Source organism: Takifugu rubripes, chromosome 4 (assembly GCF_901000725.2).
Source record: "Takifugu rubripes chromosome 4, fTakRub1.2, whole genome shotgun sequence".
NCBI classification, from domain to species: domain Eukaryota; kingdom Metazoa; phylum Chordata; class Actinopteri; order Tetraodontiformes; family Tetraodontidae; genus Takifugu; species Takifugu rubripes.
In genome coordinates, this window is record NC_042288.1 from 10,283,261 (window position 1) to 10,300,818 (window position 17,558).

At 42.7% G+C, this 17,558-nt stretch overlaps 1 protein-coding gene across 4 annotated transcripts; it reads right to left on the reverse strand.

Annotated features, from left to right (window-relative positions):
* Nucleotides 1-343: 343 nt before the first annotated feature.
* insyn2ab (inhibitory synaptic factor 2Ab) lies at nt 344-17,291 on the reverse strand. Of its 4 annotated transcripts, none has more exons than XM_029835837.1 (6): nt 17,234-17,291; nt 16,869-16,990; nt 11,356-12,508; nt 8,095-8,166; nt 1,497-1,973; nt 344-1,375 (listed from the first exon to the last, which is right to left on the reverse strand). In XM_029835837.1, the coding sequence occupies exons 3-5, from the start codon at nt 12,501-12,503 to the stop codon at nt 1,790-1,792; spliced, it is 1,404 nt and encodes a 467-aa protein (XP_029691697.1). In that variant the 5' UTR covers nt 12,504-12,508; nt 16,869-16,990; nt 17,234-17,291; the 3' UTR covers nt 344-1,375; nt 1,497-1,789. The 4 variants fall into 4 exon arrangements, with proteins under 4 accessions (XP_029691697.1, XP_029691696.1, XP_003964024.1 ...); XM_029835836.1 differs by adding an exon at nt 13,256-13,404 and having other exon boundaries at nt 16,869-17,283; XM_003963975.2 differs by having other exon boundaries at nt 16,869-17,283.
* Nucleotides 17,292-17,558: the final 267 nt, after the last annotated feature.

The window sequence follows — 17,558 nt, forward strand, 5'->3', positions numbered from 1 at the left end:
GTCTTCAGCAGAGACTAATCACACGACAAAAGGGACGTTTTTTTATACGATTCTGTCAATGGAGCACAAAACATGTCAGTTACGGACCGTGCAATGCTGGTTTTTGGCTGCTGCAAGCAAATTAGGAAGGGAACCAGGCTGTCGGCTGTTGAGCTTGCATCTTTATGCTCTCGTCTCCAGATTTTAGTGTCGGGGACTTTTCTGGATGGTACCCGACATTTAATAAAGAGCCAATCCAACACTTGGATTTTGCTACGCACACAGGCGTGCACGTTGGATTAATACATTGTGCTATTCTTGTACAGTTGTCAGACATATCAGCACACCAAAGCGCCTTAAGTTGAAAATGTTTTAATTGCGATGTAGAAACAGTAGAAAAATGCATCATATTGCACGTTGCCACTAAATTGCACTTTCTTAAGATAAAGATCTTTGCATGGACAGTGGTGACCTGAAACAAAAACGCAATCTACTGTGGTCTAATGACAGGAGGCCAGATTTTACAACGTTTCTCTGCCACCGAACAGTATCGGAATAAGAGCTGCTGTCATAAAATCGCTGTCACACTACTTTAGCATCGTATATTAGCCCTTCCAGTGTTGCAAGATAAGTGCACAGTCATTTGTCTGGACGTATCTCTGTTGTCCCATGATTATAATATCCGAAAAGGAAATTTTATTTACAAGACGGAACAGAGACAATAAGTATTTTAAGCAGTGCAACACATCAGTGTGAGCTGAACGGTCATGAAACCAACTTAAAAACAGTTCAAACAGCAAAAGTTTGAGTCCTGAACATTCTTCATCTTTAGGGGTCAAAACATGATATATGGTTAAAAAAAAAAAACTGACCTCCAATAAACCTTTAGACAACCGCAACTCCTTCAAAAGCAGGAGCCTTCCCGGATATTTAAAATTTAATTTCACAGTAGAAACGAGGCAGATATCGACTCGTGCCGGTGCCAACAGAGAGGATGGAGGAGGAGAGGGTGAGTGAGGCAAAGTTGGCTGGTTAGCACATCGGCTGCATGGAGATCTAACTTGGGGGGGGGGGGGGGGGGGGACTGAGAGAAAGGGACAGAATAACAAAAGCAGGGAGGCGACGGAGGTTATTAACAGCGATGGGCGCACGTTCAGTCAGCCTGACAAACTGAGCGGGATGTTAAGAGATAAGGACGGAGGAGAGGCTGGATTTGAGGAACGGCGCCGACAGTCTGCCATGTTCCGCACCGTTTCAGTCTTTTACGCACCGCTTCACTCAATAGACAAATGTTTGTGCTTTGCTGGGTTTGCGGCTGATGTCCATTCAAAGATTATAGCTTCACTCATAAGAGGCTCTCCACATGACGCCTCCTCTCGTTGCCAGGCAATATGCTCTAAGGAAATAAAGCAAAGTGCATTTCATTGGAGGGTGCACCAGCAACATGAAGTGAAATGTACATTGTTAAATGAGCCAGTGTTACATTAGTGGAAGAAAAATACGTTTCCAAAACTCACCTTGTATTTTGGAGGAGCGACTCGATCATCTGCAAACATGCTGGGAAAAAAAAAAAGATTTAACAGAAATTTAATTGTTCTTTTTTTTCTTCTTCCTTTTCCTTTTTTCTTTTTGTCTCTGCTGTGCTCCAGATGACTCAAAGTGCAGTCTCAACTGAGAATCCTAAATGAACTGGATTCTGTTGCCATCAATTCTGGAGGCAGCATCTGAACATTCCTTTCTTCATTCTATGAAGAACATGGGCATTAATAGACCCACTGCAGAGGCTGCTTCCGGAGCCTTCAGCGTGCACTCAGAGGAACCAGAGTTTCCAGCGAGCGTGCTTTTTGGACTCTGACTTGGACTTGCGTTTTGGGGTGGTTGTGAACACTTCGTTGGAGTAAGGCAGGGCTGGACATTGCTGGCTGTCTAGGGGACAAAGTCTCTTCATCAGGGGCTGCAGTTTCTCCTCTTGAAGCTTGAAGTCCAGTTCAACACTGCAACACATTATGGGAAGTAGATTTTCAGGATATTGAGATATTGCAAAAGTTTATTCTTTAACCACTTCTGACTCAGTTTTTACTTTCTTCCTGTCAGTTGTCCATTACTGTCCAGATGGAGGCTCAAAATGAGGCGGTGACGGACACCCTGGCAGCACATTTCCCCTGAAACAAATCCACATTTCAGGCCGTAATGGCCGTTCTTTGTGTAATGGCTGCGCTTTGTATGCATAACTTTACAGGGCTTTTAATGCACGATTATTTTTGTGCACAAAACCCCCCTAAAAATACAAGGACCCACAGCACATCACTCTCTCACATTAGGCAGTTTAATCCCAGGCTAGTCATCCTCAGTGCCGCAGTTAAATACTCGCTCCGATGAAGTCTTTCGGGCCTGGGAGGAATGAGGGGGCTTAATTCCATCCCAATGAAACCATCAAGAGGCCAAAGAGACCCTGATTAATTGCTTTATTTCAAGCAAGGGACAGAATGCAATACACACCATCTCTTTTGACTTTAGTGCTATTGATTTGCTGCGTTCATTAAATGTATTTATTCTTTGGGTCTGCAAAACATCGTAAAAGCATCATGATGGAAGGGAAAGAGAATGAATCATTTGCCCTTTGCCTGCTAAATTGGGTCTAAACACACAGTGTCCGATAAGGAAATCTTCTGTGGCTTTGGGCAATTTTTCAGCCTTTCTTTTTCACCCCTGGAGCTGACACACTGCATTTAAAAATTGAACACAGTGGGTTACAAAACCCACCTCTCTCCTGCTACACGATGAAAGATTAGCGCTTGAATCGTGTAGCTGCCAAAACAGATGACACCTGACATGTCGAGGTCAAACATGCGGCTCTCCACTTGTCTGCAGGCGCACAAATACACTTTAGGGTACAACAGTCGGCCTGATGGGAGAACAGCTTTGATGGGCAGTGTAATTAGTCCACTGAAGGATGTGTTGCACTTAAAGGGACATAATGAATCCTGGGAACTGTCCTTTCCCATCAGATATATTTAAGTTAAGTTGGGAACAGAAGTAAATTAAAAATGTCCAGTGTAAGAGAAGATAGATTGCTTAGTTTTTCAGGGCGGGGATTTTAAGAACTGAAGCGAGAATATAGTAGGACTGTATAAAAGTCTGACCTTAGCTGCATAATAACAATTGTAGCTACCATATGTAACTAATTTACTAACACTAATACAAATTAATGTTTGGTGTCCAGTAGATAACAGTAACATTACTCCTCACATGTGACATATAACAGTAGGGACACATCTGTGTGGGTCAAATGGAATGAACATTGAAGCTTTCCACAGAACGTGACCCCAGAAGTTTCTGGGTAAAAGGTACAATATGGGGTGTGTGATCGGATTGCATTTTGGATGTCCATGTTAATATAGGACGTTCAGGTACATGGAAAATGCCATTGCAGTCTGCTTATTAAGAACTGGCCTGCAGAGCTCAACATTTTTAATGGTTTAGAATGAGATGACATAATATACTTTGTTGTTATACTTTCTCAATTCACTTTGATTTGCTGAGTATCTGGAAAATCTGCTGTTTCGTGCAGTGTTCGACTTATCCATTGTGATAGTTTTCTGATTTCCCTCTGCATCGTTTCTTTTGCGTTGATGACTGTCTGCCTTTTGCAGCTGCAGTGTAAACGATGTTGAATGGACAGAAACGGTGAGAACACACCACAGGCTCAGCAATTATTAAGAAACTAATCACTTTGGTGGATGGCTTCAATTGCTGTGCGTCGCGCACAACTGGCTCCAAGTGAAGCCCGAGGCGGCGGCGCACCATGCGGATGGCGACGGGGAGCAGGTGCTTTGGCAAACACAAGCTCCACGTCTGAGATCACGGCTGCAAATAAACAGACTGGAGGCAGCCAGAGACGGCCTGGCTTTTTTTAGGGCATAAAACAACGCCGATTAATCAACTCTTTGATCTGTGCACCGCGAGGACGCGATGCGGTGATTAGTGGCAAGCTGTTTGTCAGTGCACAACAGTGATGTGCTGAACACCGTTTCATGGCTGTTACTCCTGAGAGTGATCTGAAATGAAACCCAAATCCGAGCGTAGTGTCCCTGCAAGCTACATGTCCTTTCTGCCACTATTACCAGTGTGACTTCCCCCCCTTTGTGATTCCCCCTTTTGGCCGTTTGCTTTTTAAATTCTCCATTTGACAAGATGAGTGGCTCAGGCCCACTGTGGCGTAACATCTTCAGAACTACATGACAGGTCGTAGTAGATTAAATCACAAGAGAGTGACAGTTATTTCCTCCTCTGGCAGGCAACAGTCGGAGCAGAAACTCCCCACAGGTTATGTAAATGAGATACAGAATATCTCACCCTGTCATGTATCGCTCTGTTATATGGCTTCCTGCTTTGCAGCTAAACAGAGACACCCCCTTCCCCCCCATCTCATTAAGGAGAACAAACAGAAAATCCTGACAACTGTTCTCCAAAAACACCACCCACGACTGAGGAACACAAGTGCTAATTAGGTCCCATTGTCTCATCATATTGCTTTGCACATAACTCTTTTTTAAAGTCATTTCTAGTTCTTCTTTAGTTTTAAATTGGGGGGTTTGGTTGTACACTTGTTCTTAAAGAAGACACTTTGGTATTAAAAAAAACACGAAATGGTTTGATCTGAGCTTCCTGGTGTATTCTAGGTTGATTTAGCGGTGGTTCGCATGCAATTTGTAGCTGATTCAGTGATAAATCGTGTTTGAATGGAGCCCGGAGAGAAGCATGACAGTGAGCGTGAAGAGGAAGATGTGGGTGCATTCCCATTGTATAGTCTTCAATGGCGAATAATCAAAAAAGGAACAAATGCAGAGATATTTAACTGAGTAGGTGGAAGGGGCTGCACCTCCCTGACTCCCTGATGTGTGCGCAACAGTGATACAGGCAGAGATGCTCCTGCTTATATGCTCATCACTGAGGTCCGTGAAGGCCACATCATTGCACCATTACAGTAGAAAGTGGTGGAAATGTTGATTTCACGTGCTGGCAGCCATCAACCTGGGGTCAGCCTAGCCTCAGAGTTATATTAAGGTAGACTATTATACACATTTAAGCCTTAAGTCCTGGACTTGCACAATGCTGCTTTTTTTAAAAAAAATAAAGTTGATTCCATTAACTTCCAGAACCATTTCCAAACCTTTGGAGACAGAAGCTTCATCTCTCCGAATGTGTTTTTAATGATGTCTCCATCCTTTGTAAGATTCCGTAGCTCTGCAGTGAACTGATCCACACCCTTTGGAGATGTGGCATCTTTATGTTATGCACGAATATGCTGGCTGCGGCTGACTGTTGTTGTATAAGTATCTAAATAACACAGAAGCCTCTGGGCACAGAACAGAGTGTAGCATTCTGATGGATGAGGGGGTTTAAGGTTTCCACTTTCCCTGGATGTTAAGGTCAATATTACTATTCTTATTCCTGTATTCCTATATTCCTATCCATATGCTGAGTCTTGCTTCGTCTTTTTATGCTGGCCATGCTTAGAACCCAGTAGTGATGTAGGAGATGCTGCAGTCTGCTCAATGTGGGCGGAGACTGAGGGAATTAGTGGTTTTTGGACTGAACCCAGAGTCTGACTGCAATTGAGTGGGCAAAAAGTTGTGCTTTTATAAGGCGTATCAGAGACGCCAGACAGCTCTGAAGCTAACAATTGCTCTGATATTTCATTAATCTTCTATGATATAAGCTGAGCTTAAAACAGCTGCATGAGACGAGGATGAATAATCACGAGCAGGACTGATATAGATCTAAGAATACAGAACAAGGATTTTATGGCCATTTGTTACAACTTTATGGTTAGTTTCTGAAAAGGTTCTATGCTTTTTACGCCCGGTCACTTTGAGTTAGCACGTTCTTTGCAGAAAAGGCCATAAATAAGAGACCCAATCATGTAATGACATGTAATACCTTTCACGGGCTCATAAGAGGATTTGCTCACATTGTACTTGATGTTCTTTCAGAGTCGCTTTAACCTGCTGATTGAAAACCGCATTCATGGTAATGACTAGTCTCATGAACATGAGTTGATGGACACACACACACGCACACATGATGCATGTTTTAAGGTAAGAACATGTGTTTAGTTTGTACAATGCGTCTTCAAAAGACCGGTGAACCGTAATTATAATAAACACAGTTTTTCCAAGATGTACCACATGAAATAAAGACGATGCTGATTGTATTATGTTGTGTAACTTCACACATTTGTAAATTTCTTCGATCTTTAGATTGGGACCTAGAACTAAACCATGCGGAACACCAATTGACTATTTTATTATTTTATTGCATAAGAACCGCTGATTATTGTCAACATAATCATGAAAGAAATATGTCAATCAGCAAGTACGCTCTCAGCAATAATAAAAATTCTGCGGATGTTTTTTTGGAATCCTAATTCTGATGTTGTTTACAGCTTTGCCAGTTTCTCTCCAATTTGCCGGTTCACTGAAATCTCTTGGACAAAGTTAGGAAATAATTAGAAAACAAGTCATTTAGACAACTGATGGAGGGGAGAGCGTGGCCCGGAGATAATTGTTCTGGGGCAGTTCAGAGATTTACTTTAGTTTAGTAAAGAAAAAGAAAGTGGCTGGCAATTTGTCATCATTGCTTTTATACAACTAAATGAGTGGAATTAGCGTCTGAAAGTGGAGCTGTGTGAAGTTAAAGATGGATAAAATGCACGTCATGCACAACAAGAGGCTTCACACAGCCGCGGGCCATGGAGATCTTCTTTGATTAGAAGCCGGGTCACAGGGAAGCATGTCTGTCTGCATCTCTCATTGTGGAATCAGGTCAGGTTTAACAACGTTGGAAGAGCAGGAGGAGATGCTTCTCTCCACTCTTATCAGTGTTTTAAACAAACATGGTTGATGGAACATTTTTGTTTCTGTTCTTTGCTTCCAGCATTATTCCAGTTGCATTGACAGAATATATTTTTATACACTTTTGAAGTTCAGTTTTTAATAACATGGGCACCGTTCTAAGGGGAAGGTTTTAGTTTGGGGAGGATACATCATTGCAAAGCCGGGTCGTAAGAATTTACATAAATGGTTCAGGTTCAATGGCCCTGTGCTCACGGTGCGACTGTTTTTCACCAATGTTGCCTGTCCAGGTCTCAACAAATGGATTTGTAAATGGAGAACGTCAGGGGTGGGTGAAACAGTCCGTGACCTTGATGGGAGGCAGTGAAGGGAGCATGAGAAATGTGCACGTTTCACTGTGATGAAGTATGTCAGACGCACTGCAGACAACAGCTTCCATCAGGTGAGTCCTGAGGGGCATTGATGCTTCTGCCACATTACGTTTCATTTCATTGTTTGTTTGATTAGGCTGGATCCACCGACATTGATAAACTATAGAGCACAATTAAAACTGAAATAGTTTTATTTATTTAAAATATGCACATATTTATTTCAAATTTCCAAATATGTTTGTCAAAAAAAGACTTTTTAAAATTGTCCAAAAGGTGAATCGTTCCCCCAATACAACAGTCTAGTCAAAATTGTCTTTGAAAGTTTTTAATCCAAGCTGCTGGAGAGGATTAAGATAGCAAAATAAAAACTTAATTTGGTCAATATATACTGGAGTTAACCACTAAAGGCAATATTAGTCTTATTAAAATTTTGTCTTTTGGAACAAATATTTGAGACATTTTTTCAGATTTTCCAAACCATTCCGTGGATTAAACACATGATCTTACATCTCATTTTGTACCTTCTTCATTCATCATTTTTCATCCCAGACAAGGTCATAATAATATATATACTGTACACACTCCACTTTCAAAATGATCAACTATACATTTTATTGTATTTTATAGGATTTAATTAAATGTGTGTCTCTCCCACACAGCTGTATTCCCAAGCATATAATAAAATTCCCACTACTGCATCTGAGTACTTATCTATTGCATGGAGGCATTAAATTCCCAAGAATTCTGCAAATGATAATAAAAGTAATATTTTTTTCCCATTTTTAAACGCAGCAGTGGTTGCCTCTGTTTAGACACCACCAAAAGGAACCAAAAATAAAGTGAAATAATGCAGATTTACTGACACAGTTGCAGTGTAAAGGACCCACCTGTAAATAATGCACGCGCTGTTTCGACAAGTGTCACAGTTTGCTGTGTCTTGTCCTGTTCGATACGTCAGCCTGGGAACAGAGAGATGAGAAGATATATGTGATCACCAGTGGCAAGATGTGGCCCCATTCATTTTCACCAAGTTTCGTTTATTCCCAGCATTTAAATTTGGGAGAGTGGAGCCGCGCTCCCGCCGCATCCTCGGATTTGCTTAATACAAAGTATAAATTGGCTGATTTTACATACTGTAACAAGATTACCACACCTTGACAGGTTTACATTGCCTTGCTATATTCATGCAGGGCCAAGTAAGTTGCATTAAAATGCTACATGAATCACATGAAATGTATGTATCTAGTTGATTGCTTTTAGGCACTATAGACTTACCAAAGCCATAAATAAGAGAAAGTGCGTCTGCTCTGTTTATGGCACAGGTACATATGGCCTAGGGTCATCCGTCTGTACTCAATCCGCAATGCCGTTTATAAGATTTCAATGTTAAAATCAATAATAGCTTTCCTCCTGTGCCTCCTGTGAAAAACGACACTAAATATTCAATCCCAGCATGTTAACTGTGGCAGGCGGCATCTCTCACAATGTCAATAATGCACCTCTGAGTTACGTAAGCATGCAGGTGTCCCCACACAGGCGGCAGTGATGTTTGGATGCTAGGGGGAGCTCTGTTCGACCTGCACTTTTAATTTCTTCCTATCACCCCCCCTGAATGACATGCATAGGGAATGGATCTCAACTGGCCACCATGACACGAGAGGTGACCCCGGAGCTGTGAAGATGGATCGGCCTTTCTGCAGATCGAAAATGCTGATGGGAGCTCAAGGTCACAGGGTTCATCTATCATGCCCTGTTCTCAAATGAAGTCTCTTCAAACAGCTGTGCACAGAGACTGTAAATCAGGGAATTCAGCGTGCAGTCAACATTCACTACAATGAAAAGACCTTATGGGAGTTTATCGCCAAATCGTTTTAACATGCGTCATTCTATTCTCTTCCCATCTTTAAAAGGACCTTGAAGGATAGGTGAGATCGACAGAGTGATATGAAAGACTGTGACAGTGAAGTGTCCCAGCGCTGTGTTTACTGGCTCTTCTAATGCAGTGAAGGCAAGCCTTAAATCAGATTGTGTGGGCCAATCAGCACACAAACACCAATTCCAACCAGATATTTCTGGTTCCAGATTAAATATGCATTAGTCTATACAGTCCAGCAACAGTGTATAGTGCACCAAATAGAATAGGAAAAGCAAAGGGAGGTAATTGCACACTGCCCAGGAATATATCCCACCCCTGTTTTCCCTGTTAGCTCGGACAGAAGAAGAATGAAACATGCATATAATAAATCCTCTAATGCGTACTTTCAAAGGGGGATTTCAATTGTACCTTTGATACAACTTTAATATAGTGCATTCTCCCTTTGTTACAGAATGATTATCATTGACATGAAATGTTGTCTAAAATAACTATCTTTGCTGTATTTTATATTTTACTCTTAGTTAATCCCAGAGAAACTGCTGCCCAGCCCTCCAGCCAGCCAGACAGCAATGGGAAAGACATTAAGGGTAAATCCTGTAAAATGTGGAGTTTGCTTCCAGTAACAGCACCCCTCGGACGACACCGACAACACTGCAGCTAGCACACTTCTGTGGCAATAAAACCAAAAGTGGCACCAGGCTGCAGTAATTGCACCATTACACAAGGTCCTAGAGTGCCGCGCCACAGTGAGAAAACACTTTGCTTTGGGTTGGTTTTGGTATTAAAGGAGAAGTACCTCATGGAATTGATGTAAAAGCTCTGCTGTGAAGAACCTTTGGTAAGTCATAATGTATTTTATTTCCCATACATGGAATATGGCATGGTGGGGGTGAAACCGTGAAAAAACCCATTTTATTATATTTTGAAATGCACCATAAAACTCAAGGGAGAGAATTTGGAAAACAAAAAATGAAAGTGGAGACTTAATTCTTTCCGTGAGAATCAGTTCAGAAAATTCAGGTAAATGTCTGAACATTTACTTGATGGACTGATTGATTTTGCACTGCTAGTTTAGAAAGAAAGAACTGTAAAGACTTCTCTCTCTCTCTGTTTCGAAGCGCCACTCTGGTGTTTTGTTTTCTTTAATAAAATGCTCTGAAAGGGTTATTCACCTGATCGGCTACATATGAAGAATTCCTTGCTCCTTTTTCACCTCAGTAAACGACTAAGCTGTCAGTCAAATTACAATTTATGTGGCTTTTATAAGGTTTTGACCTGCACAGATGCACTTCACAGTGTATAAAATAGCTTTTGATTGCTTTTTTCCTGAACTGAGGTTGGTGGAGTTCCTTATTGCGGCCCAAACCTGTGCAAGCAACAAGTGCAAGTCTGCAATTGTTTTAGTTTGCTGCAGCCTAAACCAACTAATATGGATATTTGTCTGTAGTTAAATTGTTTTTTTTCCTGGCCCTATAAAGAAATTGCTGAATTTGACAAAATCTGTCTTTAGTTTTTTTTTGCCTGTAGCAGCCAGATGCAGGACACCAAAACCCGCTGTTCTCACTATTGTGGGATGATGGCTCATCTGGTGCTGCTGACACAACAGGCAGGGGTTTCAAAGGAAAGCGAGAAGGAGCAACATTAAATGGTAGAGTGGAAGAAAATCCACCTCAACGGAATACAGGTCCTGGCCTCCAGGAGTACATGGACGGGCCAGAGGAAGATAGCAGCAGAGAGACTAAAGCTATTCGATCACTTTATTGCAGTCACTGTTTAGTTGAAGCAACCGTGTGGGGAACAGCTGATCCCAGTGTGTTTCACAGGAGAAGTCTTGTCCGTGCTCTCTGTCATGGAGTGCCACCAGTTGTCTCCACTGCAGGAGATACAATCTTGATACAAACAACACTGCAGAGACTGCGTCGTGTCTCATTCAGTTCAGCCACATACGTATAATTTGTGGTCTTCCCAAGGGCCTGACGGTATTTTTTGGTACATTACTTTTACTGCTCCCAGGTTTTGTTTTGGTTTGTTTCCCAGAATGACTCTGAAGAAAATACGGAAGTTAGCCTGAAGCACAGTCCTGTCTATAGATCCATGTACATCCAGTTAAGGCTCATTATTCAAGGTGTATGTTGCACCCAGAGAAACATTGCTTAGCCTGGTGATGAATATAAAGTTAGAACACTTTGTTTTAGTTATAGGCAGCAGTGGGAGGCACATGCAGCTGAGGTTGGTGGTGCGGGTATCTGAAAAGCAAAGCTTCTGTACTCACCCCTCTCTCTGGGCTTCACCTTTCTCCAGTTCCTGAATTACTCCGAGCAGGACCTTGATGGTCTCCTGGCTTGAGCTGATGAGATTCTCCATGGCCTCCAGCTGTGCTTTGATATCCTTATCTCCGGATGAGGGCATTATTTGTTGGCTGCTGCCCACGCTTGGAGCTCGCGTGTCTTTTGGAGTAAAGCCCCCCTCTTCCCCAACAGTTTGCTGGAGTTTGGAAGAGGCCGACACATGCCTGGTTCGACAGTGCGCCTGCGATTGTACAGAACACCTGGCACTATGGGGTAGCGTCTGAGAGTGCTGTTCATGCACCTTTGTGTCTTTTTTCCATTTGCAGGTCACAGATGGGCTGTCCAAAGATTCCACCAGTGTCAAGGAGTTCCATGCCACTGGGCCAGTGCCCTTTGGCTGAGACTGTGAACTTCGCTGCTTGGGTTTTGAAAAGTTACCAGCAGCATCGTCCTCCTCTCTACTTAATCCATGTTTGGTCCTTGATCCACAAACCTGGTGCACTGCCTCTCTTTTGGAGGGTGAGCTGCACTCCTCTGAGAACTGAGAGGAGTCAGGACAAGTCGGTCCGTCCATGCAGTTGACACTAGAAACCAAATCCTCGGTATCGCTGCTGTCATCTGTATGGTGAAGCAAGGCTTTCGTTTGCCCCACAATTTTCCCTTTGTACTTAGATGAGTCTTTAATAGGTTCTACATCCTCTTCTCCCACCTTTATATCACTCAAAAACCCATTATTTTGTCCTCTGTAACTCTCCACCAAAGCAGCATGCTTGAAAATATGTCCTTTCTTCCTCTCAAAAGGGAAAGTTTTGTATCGCTTTGAGAGGTCTGGTGAGGTCTGGACGCCAGTGCTCTTGGTCACGTTTGGAATGGAGCGCCTAGAAGGCATGGTCATGTACTTTCTCTGTGTCACTTTACAGGAAATGGACCTGGAGCGTCGTCTTCGATGCTCATTCTGAGCTTCACAGATATCCTTAAAACGCACCTGTAAGGCCTTGTTCCTCTTCTTCACCTGTTGCCGGCCTGACTCGGGTCCAGAGTGAGCGTCAAGGCTGTGAGACCGTCCTGCCTCTGAATCTGACTCATCGGAATTGGAGAGGATGATGCATTGGCTGTCCACTTTGCTCACCATACTTCCTATAATGTGACAAAGAGATATATTCAGCTATTTTTATACAATCAAAGAAAGCAAATCAGTGCTACGAGAGTTACATCTGAGTGAGAACACCACACAACACACATTAAAATGCTTAAAATAAGCACAATATCTACTTGTAGTGGAAGAAGGTGTTTTAAAGGCTACATTATGTTCCCAGTTTTATTCTTCTCTCATGAATTAAAGGCCATTTGTAATTACTTTTTTAAAAAAACAATATTTGATTACTTTTAAATTCATTTTGCAGTTTTATTTAGAGGGGAGAGTGACATATTTCTTCATATTCTTTCACTTCCAAGCGTGTACTATTGTTGATCTTGTCTTACAAATGGATTTAGCTTTCAATCTTCTCCTTGAGTTTAAAATGCCTTTTTTTCCTCAGAAACTAGAAGCATTAATGTGCACATTATGCAAACCTTTCATTGACCAAATTTAAAAGCTGCAGTTTCAAAGCCTGCCGCTCCTGAATATATGTGCTGATAAATGTTAAAGATGCAAAATGGGATGCTTTTTTTTATTTGCGTCAGTAGTGTTAACAGAGGAACACATTCATACTCTTATTTAATCTCTTCTTTCTTCATTATATTTTTTTCTGACAGTAGCTGGTTTTCTGCCAAAAGTCATTGTCTGCGGACACACCGAGCTCCACATTTCGGAAAGAGCCCAGTTCCGATAAAAGAAAGGGTTGATGTGGTGGCTCACTTTAACATTCTTCATATCATAATTACATCTGAACTGCTGAGCTCCCGTTCTCTGCTCCGCTCCAGCAAAATCCTCATTCAGCGTGATGTACTGGATATCCTCCCACCTCCGTTTATCTTCTCAAAAGACAATGGCGTTTTCCATTTAATGGGATCCTCCTGTGGTCTAATGATACCTGGCAGAGGACATGACCAAACCGTTCTTGAAGGTATTGAAAGTTTAAATGAACAGAATGCTGCAACAATTCTGTCCTGTGAAAAAATAATCTCCACCGAACCTGACCGCGTTATCGTCATTATCATTCTCTGCACGAGACTGTCGTCTGGCAATTTGGGGATTATTTCCAACAGGACAGTTCTTATGCTTGAAGAAGCGCCAAAATGAAGAAAAATATGTTATTTGATTTACCGGTAACAGCTAAAAAAAAATTCTTGGTTTAGTGATGATGTCTGCCACAAGGCACTTAAAAATTCTTATTTCTAATTCAGTCTTTCAATGTTTAATAATTACATATCGTCAAATAGTTTAAACAGATGTTGTCCCAGTGAGGAATAATATCTTGTCCTAGCTGTGGTGAAACATGTTGCGCGGCTCGAGCTTGAAATACAGTATAATAAACGGCAGAAGGAAATGAAACGATGTCAGATACAGCTGAGGGGAACCACCAGAAAAGCGTGTTAATCACATCATGATGTCATGGGTAATAAATACGGCATTTGGTGCCCCACGAAGAGGAGCGATCGACGATGACGCAGCATCTCTGAAATGAATCATCTTTCATCAGCTGTGCGTTTTTCTCCTGTGTGATTGCTCATGTGGGAAAACCTGTGCTGAAGTGAGTTTTCCCTCCCTGTTACGTAAAAAGAAGTGTGTGATGGATTTGCTGCATGATCTGCAGTGCATGGGGATCAGCATGGAGATGCAGAACTGCTACACGAAACTGTCTACCTGCATTTTGTACTGTGCGAAAGGAACTACACAAGGCTGTACCTTGTTACACACACATACACACACGCACACACACACATGCGCACGCGCTTGTTAAAAAATCGGCTGTATTTCTTGGGATTCCTGCCATGTCTTTCACCTTGCAGCCTGGCCACTGCAGCATAACCATCCATTCAAACCTGTTGATGAAATGGCATAAATTTTCACTTTATTGTGTTTTCTATTAAAATCTGGGAGGAAAAAAAAACAGACCTTCTGGTGTCACTTCAGTCGCAGAAATACATTACATTCTGCTGGAGTGCAAAAAATATTAATAGGAAATTAGCTGGATTTCATGATACAGAAACAATATGGTTTGATCTGTCAGACGGTTGATTTGGAGGTTGGAGCAGAAGAACCCTACTGGGGATGATATTTGTTCTAAAACATAACTTGCTATTCACTTTGATTCTACCCAAAGCTGTTTGTCAGAAGCGATGCCATTGAAAGAGAATTTGTTTGAGGCTGATTCACATGGGATCACCCTATTTCACAGTCAGAAATACAATCTCACACCACCGAGTAGATAATCACATCGGCAATAAGTCTTCTGTTCGAGCATACAAGCTCTGACACGGGCATGTGAGTCATGTGAAGTGGCTAAATGGTAATTCGCACAAAGAAAATCAAGAAAAAGATGCTCTCTGGAGTATTATTGCTGGATTTTTAAGATACACACAGTGTGAGGGCATCACAAAAGACAGGCCGACAGTGAGGCTGGTGTGACACAGATTTATTCAAACAACTAAAATCTGCAGCCCCTCCTCGTCATCTTTCTCCTCCTCTTTGTCACAAAGCGAGCTATATCTCTGCTAATGACCTGGGGTCTTTCCCCGATTTGGCCTCAGCTATCCAAAGGATTATGAATAATGCATCGAATCTAAAATTGCAAAAGTAATCCTCTGAAATCTCCTTATGTACCCGGACAGACTATGATGTCTGCTCCAATTGCCCTTCAGTTCACGTTAAAAAGCTGCACACGAGAGAGAGAGAGGGAGGGAGAGAGAGAAAGAGAGAGGGAGAGAAAACACCTTCAGTCACAGTATAATGGTGGAATTATTGTGCACACAATGCTGCAAAAATTGTGTACATAAACACTGCTAATGCATTGTGTGGTGGTGGTGGTGGGGATGGTTGGGGGTGTTTTCCCTTTCAGAAGCAGGCGTGCAACACTGCTGACTCATGATTTATTAGCAGGAGAAGGCTTTGCCTGGATCGCCTTACATCCTTGTCAGCCCATGTCAACTCAATAATTGCTGAAGTGCATGTCGGATATTTAGATGGGACATTCCCTCCAGCTACTCTCATTAATGGTTAACTGATGTTATTATCGCCGCCTCCCACCCCTCAAACAAAGTAAGCCTCAACATGTGATTTGGCACAACTGCAGCTCAACGTTGATGCGATAGAGGCTGCCGTTATGGGGACGTTATGTTGGACTCTGTATCGTAACATAACTCATGCTACAATATGGTGACATATGCCTCCATACGTCCTTCGCCCATGCAGTAAGGTTACGCGTGGCCTCAGCTCGCTTAAAGCACTGCTCAGTTTGGTTCCTGCCCATTCGATTGTCTTTTGATCTTTAAAGAAGAAAGAAAAACTTGCCAACTGCACAGAAGGAAACATATAACTGAGCAGTCCCTTCTGCTATGTGCAGGAGTTGGAGGTTATGAAATACTTCTATTCCCTTATCTCCTGGATGGCTGTGAAATGGATCATTCGGTAGAACCCCTTCTGAAAGCCTGATCCAGAGGGATGCTTCTCGTTTTTGTTATCACGTACAAACAGTATATACGGGTCCCCTAAATGTATAATACAGAAAGAGACAGTTTAGCCCCCCAAAGATGAATGCAGCACTGCACCCTGATTAAGTTATTGATTAACATGCTGGGCTACAAACACACGTGATGATTGAATGATCTCAGGAAGAGTTTAGTCCCTGATTTGTGAATATGAAAATGTTATGTGATATGGACAAGCCGCAACCTGTTTGGCACTCCTGTAAAATGCTTTAGCAAAGGAATGATGCATAGCAAGCAATACATTTGAGTGCAGCCCTATGCAGCACCCCAGAGATTCCCAGATTACATATATCATTAGTCACGATAAGCCTTGATCCACCTCCCATCAATGTCAGCCCCACAGAATATTTCTTGGAGTCGAAACCACTTAACGTGATGGATGTTTCTCCCTAAACGATCTGTATTTTTTTATTACGAAACAAACAGTCTATTAGTGAAGATTCATCAATATTCTTCATCAGTCGTGTGTGAACAGGTCACAAGTGCAACGATCTTCCCGAACAGCCTCTTCGGCGTCAGATGAATGCAAGATGCATGAATCAAAGTTCATTTATAGGAGCATCCATCCTTCTTTTTCATCTACAGTGAAGGAAAATCTCTGACGTGTTTTCCTTAGTCAGTAAACCTCCCAGTGCTGGGATGCAGAAATGCCCCCTCCCTAATTGATTCATATCTAATGCGCATGTAGCGATCATACCCATGCATGCATCACTAACCTGAGACTTTTAACATCATTAAATCCTAAATCCAGCGTGCTGCAGCTGCATTCTTCAATTCAGTCAGAAGAATCTGACAACCTTTATCTGATAAATATGTGCAACTCTGCAAAAAGAAGCCCAACTCTTACCTTGAGAAACAGATCAGAGGAGCAAAGGACGAGAAAGCACAAATCCCCTGTAGAGCTCGCGTTCATCCATGTATTCAGGGGGTGCCTGGTCACCGGCCAGCCAGCGGAGCAGCTCTCACAGGCTGCAGGATGACACAGAGAGAGGCAGCCGGTGCAGTGACAGCTGGAGTAGTTGTGACACATCCGGCAAAGATTCAGGTTGTTAAGATTTGAAGGAGGGGGGAGGAAGAAAGACATTGCCTAAAAACCTCATCAGGTCCTGACTGACATCCCTATCCTACCTCTCACTCTGCTCTCTCTCCCCCCCTTCTCACCCATGTACACCTCCTTCACTGACACTCATTCGCTCTTGTCTCTGCACTCACCGCGGACAGGCACTCACACATGCAGCGGAGATCTCCATCTCGTGGTGCTGCTGCTGTTGCTGCAATCCCTGTGCTTTCGTGATGGAGAGAGAGAGAGAGAGCGAGAGAGAGAGAGAGTGTGTGTGTGTGCAACACAGAGAGAGAGAAAGAGAGAGAGAGAGAGGGTGCACTGGTGGGTGGATGAGTGGGTAGATATGGCAAAAGGGAGGAGAGAGAAGCGAGGGGAGGTGGAGGGGGGGGGGGGGTTGGGGAAAAGTCCAGAGTTGCTGAGCTGCTTCAGCTGCAAAGACCCCTTAACTTGTTCTCCACAGGCTGTTGACACCGA

What these genes read in the sequence shown, in the direction of transcription:
- insyn2ab (XM_029835837.1), bottom strand. Translation starts at nt 12,503, where the DNA reads ATGGTGAGCAAAGTGGACAGCCAATGCATCATCCTCTCCAATTCCGAT. An exon ending in GGTGAAGCCCAGAGAGAGGG is followed by an intron (nt 8,167 to 11,355) that starts GTGAGTACAGAA and finishes CTCTGTTCCCAG; the next exon opens with GCTGACGTATCGAACAGGAC. An exon ending in AGCGCGTGCATTATTTACAG is followed by an intron (nt 1,974 to 8,094) that starts GTGGGTCCTTTA and finishes AATGTGTTGCAG; the next exon opens with TGTTGAACTGGACTTCAAGC.